This window comes from Heptranchias perlo, chromosome 3 (assembly GCF_035084215.1).
Source record: "Heptranchias perlo isolate sHepPer1 chromosome 3, sHepPer1.hap1, whole genome shotgun sequence".
In the NCBI taxonomy this organism is placed as follows: domain Eukaryota; kingdom Metazoa; phylum Chordata; class Chondrichthyes; order Hexanchiformes; family Hexanchidae; genus Heptranchias; species Heptranchias perlo.
Genome location: NC_090327.1, coordinates 93,844,249 through 93,851,629, shown reverse-complemented (window position 1 = coordinate 93,851,629; position 7,381 = coordinate 93,844,249). Strand labels below are relative to the sequence as shown.

At 42.7% G+C, this 7,381-nt stretch overlaps 1 protein-coding gene across 1 annotated transcript; it reads right to left on the bottom strand.

Moving 5' to 3' along the window:
- Nucleotides 1-260: 260 nt before the first annotated feature.
- Nucleotides 261-6,602, bottom strand: LOC137306888 (proton-coupled zinc antiporter SLC30A8-like). The gene is made up of 3 exons (XM_067976280.1): nucleotides 6,495-6,602; nucleotides 4,037-4,171; nucleotides 261-1,409 (listed from the first exon to the last, which is right to left on the bottom strand). The coding sequence occupies exons 1-3, from the start codon at nucleotides 6,499-6,501 to the stop codon at nucleotides 1,264-1,266; spliced, it is 288 nt and encodes a 95-aa protein (XP_067832381.1). The 5' UTR covers nucleotides 6,502-6,602; the 3' UTR covers nucleotides 261-1,263.
- Between the last annotated feature and the right edge of the window lie 779 nt (nucleotides 6,603-7,381).

The following is a 7,381-nucleotide window of genomic DNA, read 5'->3' as shown; positions in this document are numbered from 1 at the left end:
GTTTACATGCTCCTGGCAACTAAAGGATGGGCACTTCAGCCACATGCCCCTACATCTGGCAGATACTCTGGCATACTCTGGCTGGGACCTGCTGTAATATGATCCTACTCCAAAACCCATCCCTGCCTGTCTTGAATCCGCTGAGAAAGGTGCAGATTTTCAGGGTCATTATCTCTTACTGTTTGTGTGTCTCTTTCTCAGTCTCTTTCATCAGTCGTTGGCAGTTTTTTTTTAATTGTAAACAATTTTACAACACCAAGTTATAGTCCAGCAATTTTATTTTAAATTCACAAGCTTTCGGAGGCTTCCTCCTTCGTCAGGTGAACGATTTAAAAAGAGGAGTGCATGTGCATAGAAGGTGGTGAAGATTGGGCTGAATTTCACACAGGGAAGATAAAAAGGTATGATAAACATTAATAATTTTTATGAAATAACACAAACAGATCAAAAAATCAGAGATGTGAGAAAAATAGAAAGCACCGTAAAAGATTGCACCTGCATGGTGAATGAAGCTAGAGGGTTTGATTGGACCTAACTTTAAGACAGAGAAATGGGTACCACAGCACAGGTGAAGTAGCAAAGCTGCAGACAAAGAGAAAAAGTGATTCCTCAGCCCTCAAGACATAAGTACGCCTCTGGAAATAAACTGTGGTGTAGGAATGTGAAAACCAAACCAGGAATTATTTGTTTAATGGGCTGCAAACTCCGTGGGGTCACCCACTGTAACTCTGGCTGAAAATGGCCATTTATGCTGTTTCTTTGAAGTCTCCGTCGATCTCCTACTGAAGTTACCACTGGTGACCATGGAAGCCCCATAGAATTTCAGGATCAATGATTAAGAAGAAATTAATTCATTTTTATATGTTTGCTGGGTCAGAAATAAAAATGCAGCAGGAAGCACTTTGAAAACATAAACATACAGTGATGTGATTGGTTGAAATTGCAGCTTTTTCAAGTGGTTGCTTTTTTGATGGTTTGTGTGGCATCTTTGCTGGTACAAATTTCAGCAAATCGGTATACATAAGTGGCTTATGGAAAACCATGACACTTGATTTTTCTGCAAACAGGCAGATTTAATGTGCAACACATTATTTGCAAGACTTTTAATTATATAGATAGATGATCATCCCATACATTTTCTTGGATTTTGCTGAGGTTTGTAAAATGACAATGGATGCAGTAGAGGCCAATATATCTGGCTTTACTGGTTTTGCCAAATATAGTGCAGGCTAACAAAAAAGGGTACTGTCTCTTAATGCAGCCTTAATCTTTGGGGTCCTGGCAAAACACGCACTCTGGTTCTTGATCCGAATGCTGTTCCAGTTGAATTGTGATAGAGTGAACACAAAAGGTGTCAAAAATCATTTGTGTAATTTCCTTGAGCGCTTGTTGAGGATCCACTGTGTCACCTGTGAACAACAGGAAAAGCAATTGTTTTTACGCAGGTGATTAAACATATGCAAATATATGGTTCACTGCATGCTGGCTGAAAGAATAAACAGGATGCAGCACAGTGGCTTGATTGTACTTTTTATGAATTGAGAGCTCCAATATTCCATTTCCAATAATTCTCTGTGAATTTCAGACTTATTTCATATATTGTTTAGGACAAAAAATATTGTGTAAGCTGTACATGTGATTCTTATGCATAAGGCACTAAGGAAGACCAGGAGCTCTGAGGAGACCCAGAGTCACATGCAGAGTGGAAAGAAGAAAGTCCAAGATACTTGGACCAAAGTGAAGATTCAGGACTTACTTAGGCAAAACGGGATTAGGAAATGAGACGTAGGAGTAAGGGAGAGCAGAAGGGAGGGCACTAGTAGAGAGGCCAAGAGAATCAGGCAGCATGGCTGAGAACAGCAGCCCACCAGGTACCACCCTCCCCAACGTGCGAATAGGCTGCACCGGTTGTCCGAGGAGCTGTGCATCCAACAGCCATGCCTCTCCGAGGATGTCACTGGGCATCTCTGCCAACTTCATCATGAAGATTTGTAGACTTGCTCCACTGCCACAACTGCCTTGTCTGTGGCAATTAAAGTGGCAACATCCTTCAACTTTCATGGCTCTGGATCATGCAGGTGACAGATGCCCTCTTTCATAGAGCAGTTGAATTCAGCCACATCGGCATTATCCCCAGGCAGCAGAGGCACAGAGCCAGGGACTTCTACAGGATAACTGGATTTCCCGGGGTTCAGGCTACCACAACAGCACGCACATGGCATTGAAGGCGCCAACCAAGAAGCTATTGACGTATGTGAATAGGAAAGGGTTCCTTTCCCAGGACATCCATCTTGTCTGTGATGCAAAGCAGGGGGTGACCTCACTCACCGGTGTAGGGGCATCAGAGGGCTGGTTCTGCAGGACGTCTTCATCAACTGATTGACTGCTTTGGCAGCACCTAAGCCTTCCCTTCTTCAACGCATCCTACCAGATGACACCAAAACAGATCTCTTTGGTCCAGCAGGACCTTGCCAGGAATCCTCACCTATATGGAGAAGTCTGAATCTACTGAATAGTCTATTTCCTGATTTACTGTAATATTCATAAATAAGAAATCATAGGATAAGTGCCCAGTGTATCTCAAGGCAAACATTGTTTTATTGCAAGCTGAGGGATTGGAAGGTTGTGTGTGTGAGGATAAAGCTGTCAGTTATGACATGTGGCAATTATGATGGGAGAGGAGAAATGTGGGTGTGAGGATGTTAAAGTGGAGGAAAGTGTGTTACTCAAGGTATTTGGTGTTTGTTAGAAAGAAAGACTTGCCTTTATATAGCGCCTTTCGCAATCTCAGGACATCTCAAAGTGCTTTACAGCCAATGAAGTACTTTTTGAAGTGCAGTCACTGTTGTAATGTAGGAAACGCGGGCGCCAATTTGCGCACAGCAAGCTCCCACAAACAATAATGTGAGAATAACCAGATAATCTGTTTTTAGTGATGTTGGTTAAGGGATAAATATTGGCCAGGACACTGGGGAGAACGCCCCTGCTCTTTGAAATTGTGCCATGGGATCTTTTACGGGGCCTTGGTTAAACATCTCATTCGAAAGACAGCACCTCCAACGGTGCAGCACTCCCTCAGTACTGCACTCGGAGTGTCAGCCTGGATTATGTACTCCAGTCTCTGAAGGGACTTGAACCCACAACCTTCTGACTCAGAGGCGAGAGTGCTGCCGAGAGTTAGGAGAGTAATCGGTGCCTTTACCCAGAGTGCAGTGTGAAGGGTTAGTAGTGTGAGTATTGCTTTGAGAGGGTGAAGTGTGCAGCGGTGATCAGGATGGGCAGGGAGGAAAAGGAGAAAGTGATGACATGTTACCCTTGCTCGCCCTCAAAAAGTGTTTTCTCTTTTTTTCTGCACTGTTATCAGTCCTGGGTTTGAGAGAGTTGGGAGTCAGTGCCAGCTCCCTACAGGCTTGATAAAAGGAAAGCCATGAGTGTGAGGCCCTGTCTTGAACTCCTTGGAAGAGGGCTTGGAGGTCTTCATCAGAGAAGTGGGTTGTGTTTCTTTTGCCTGCTGTGCTGACATGATACCCAGTGGTCACAGCTGAAAACAAAGTGGGCATGATGGTGCCAATTTGGACTGATGCTGTGGGTGAGAGATGACATCAAGTGATTTGCTGGAAATTGCCATTGAAACAACTTGTCGGCTGCTTACCTTGCTGTTGGACAGTATGGAGCTGCTGCCGGGCGTCTGTAGAGTGCCTTTAAAGAATTGCACCCTTTTACAACGAAAGTTTCCTGGGGGAGGTGAGTGGGGGAGGGGCGTGTCAGCAACTTACACAGTTTCTACATTCAGGTTACATCAGAGCTGCAGCAAAAATATCTCAACTAACTTACCCCAGGAAACTTATGTGTAACTCCCTATGTTGATGAATGGTGTAACTTTGTGGGGCAAAAACACCATAACTTACATTGAGGCAATTCAGAGCCCATATTTACTACTAACTTGTATGCAAGAAAGCGGGTATAACTAATGGAGAGAAAGTACTACTGACTGAATGAAGCCAAGAAATTACATTTAAGATGTTTCTTTACTGACCTATGGCAACATGAGCTGAAAGAATAACCTGGTTCGTGGTAAGAGCCCAGAGATGAAGGCTGTGCATTGTTTTCACTCCATTAACAGCCAGAATCTTTTCCTTCACAGCATTGTAATTCAGTCCAACTGGTGCACCTTGATAAGCACAGAAGATTTCCGAGATAAATAAAATGAAATAAAACACTATTCTTTAAAGTTCATATATTGATCATATATTTTCCATTATATATTTTCCCAAACATATAGATATATTTTCCAGGCATTTTTGTGGGGTTTTGTAAGAGGTGAAGCATCCAACTGCCCCAGACAACAAAAATGCTTAACACCTTGCATACCCTCACAGCTATTTACCTCTTGATGCTATTATCATGTTCTTTGACTTGTTCACATAGCTTCAGATGGTTTGGAGTGTATGATTTTGATTATGAGAAAAAATACTGAAATTTTAAAAGCAATAATAGAATCATAGAATGATACACCACAGAAGGAGGCCATTTGGCCCACCGTGCCTGTGCTGACTCTTTGAAAGATCTATCCAATTAGTCCCATTGTCCTGCTCTTTCCCCATAACCCTGCAAATTTTTCTTCTTCAAGTATTTATCTACTTCCCTTTTGAAAGTTATTATTGAATTTTCTTTCACCACCCTTTCAGGCAGTGCATTCTAGATCATAACAACTCTCTGCATAAAAAAATGTTTCCTCATCTTGCCTCTGGTTCTTTTGCCAATTATCTTAAATCTGTGTCCTCTGGTTACCGACCCTTCTGCCACTGGAAACAGTTTCTCCTTATTTACTCTAACAAAACCCTTCATGATTTTGAACACCTCTATTAAATCTCCCCTTAATCTACTTTGCTCTAAGGAGAACAACCCCAGATTCTCTCGTCTTTTCACGTAACTAAAGTCCCGCATTCCTGGTACCATTCTAGTAAATCTCTTCTGCACCCTCTGTAAGGCCTTGACATCCTTCCTAAAGTGTGGTGCCTAGAATTGGACACAATAATCCAGCTGGGGCCAAACCAGTGTTTTATAAAGGTTTAGCATAACTTCCTTGCTTTTGTACTCTATGCCTCTATTAATAAAGTCCAGGATCCCATATGCTTTTTAACAGCCTTCTTAACTTGTCCTGCCACCTTCAAAGATTTGTGTACGTACACCCCCAGGTCTCTCTGTTCCTGTACCGCCTTTAAAATTGTACCATTTAGTTTATATTGCCTCTCCTCATTCTTTCTACCAAAATGTATCACTTCACACTTCTCTGCATTAAATTTCACCTGCCATGTGTCTGCCCATTTCACCAGTCTGTTAATGTCCTCCTGAAGTCTGTTACTATCCTCCGCATTGTTTACTACATTCCCAAGTTTCGTGTCATCTACAAACTTTGAAATTATACCCTGTATACCCAAGTCCAGGTCATTAATATATATTAACGCTGGGGAACATCACTGTACACTTCCCTCCAGTCTTAAAAACAAATGTTCAGCACTACTCTCTGCTTTCTGATTGGCGACCTATTATACACCCCACCCATTCTCAATAAAGGATCGGCTGCCTGTTATAAACCCCACCCTTTGTCAGTAAAGGATCGACTGCCTGTTATAAACCCCACCCTTTGTCAGTAAAGGATCGACTGCCTGTTATAAACCCCACCCATTGTCAGTAAAGGATCAACTGCCTGTTATACAACCCGCCCAATTGAAGTTAATGAAAAGGAAGACCAGGCAGGGTGTGTAACGGGCGTCCGATCTGATATCATCAGTTTTTTGCCCACGCTGAAGTTCAAAGTTACCCCCATCCTTCTAATATGAAAAAGGTTCCAACTGTTTGTAAAGCATAAACACATGAAGCACAAATTAGAAACAGGAAAAGACCATTAGGCTCAAATGGTTAGTGCCATTTGATTGATCTCACCTGTTGATCTATGTGCCACGTTCTCTAATTGCTTCTCTCTCCAGATACACATCGACTTGCCTTTTGAGCCTATTTATATTATTTGTTTGAATGACCTCCTCTGGTATTTACTCCACGTGGGGGGGAATTTTAACCTCCCAGAATGGGTGGGTTGAGGCCGGGTGGAAATAAAAATAGTTGTTTTTTGGGTCGTGGCCGCAAAATTTTCTGACTTTGCATTCCCAGTGGGGAGCTTGTGCTTTTACGTGCCCACTTTAAACCCAGATGTGGAGCTGGGTTGCGGTTGCAACTCAAGAAACAACTATTTTCAACTCCCACCCAACTCCAACCCACCTGTTCTTGGGGGTTAAAATTACAAGTCTACTTTTTTCTCTGTGTAAAAATAATTGCCTTCTTACTCCTTATGAAAGGTGCTATGAGGGCATCATGAAGCCAATAGTTGCAAACTTGACAACATCTCAAACTGTCTCTGATCTGAACCTGTTCTCATGTCACTAGAACTAAAATGTCACTAGAACTAAAATGAGAATAGTAGAGATAAGAATTACCTTCCATCAGCACCAACAAAATATCTCGCAGAACAGTGATAGTTGTTCCCAACACAAACACAGAGAAAATAAATGTGCAGATAGGATCAGCTACTTTGTGTTCAGGCTGGAAGAGAATATTAGTACCAGTTCAAAACGTTTATCAGATGTCTCCGTGAAGCATATCATTAGTCACTGCTTACTCCATTTTAAATATTGCGCATTGTATTTTCTTTCCCTCTTAAGGGGCCCGATATTACCAGGGCAGCGGGTTCACGGCGGTGGGGCGCACGCGCCCGGTGAAATCAGTCTGCCCCGCGCGCAATCGCAGGCTGATTGGATCCACTTACCTGGTCTTCCGGGTTCCCCGCTGCTGAGCTGCACGTCGGGTGGACTGCGCATGCGCAGTAAGGTCTGTCAGCTCGAGGAGCTCTATTTAAAGGGGCAGTCCTCCACTGACTGATGCTGCATGGAGCAGCCCAGGGGAAAGGCTGCTCCCAGGTTTAATGATGCCTCACTCCAGGTAATAAATAGAAATCATAGGCTAGGAGGCTGCACAGGGCCTGGGGATATGAACTTTGTGAGAGGACAACATATTGCTGTGGCTAATAGAATGAAATTGTGAAATACTGTTAACTAAAAATGGAAAAGCAGAGTGAATACTTTCACATAGCTATTCTATCATTGTATAAGGATAGTTATCAAACAATCTTTCTCAGTAAGTAGATCTGCCTTTTGTACTCTACTGCCAGTATTGGCTACATCTGAATTAACAGTACTCTCTAGTACTCTCTGGCTGATACCTGAACCCTTCTCATATAAGCATTTTTGACAATGTTAGGATAATTGCACAAAAAACCCATATATGGCAATTTAAAGTAGCTGACAGTCACAGCTGTACATTAGCA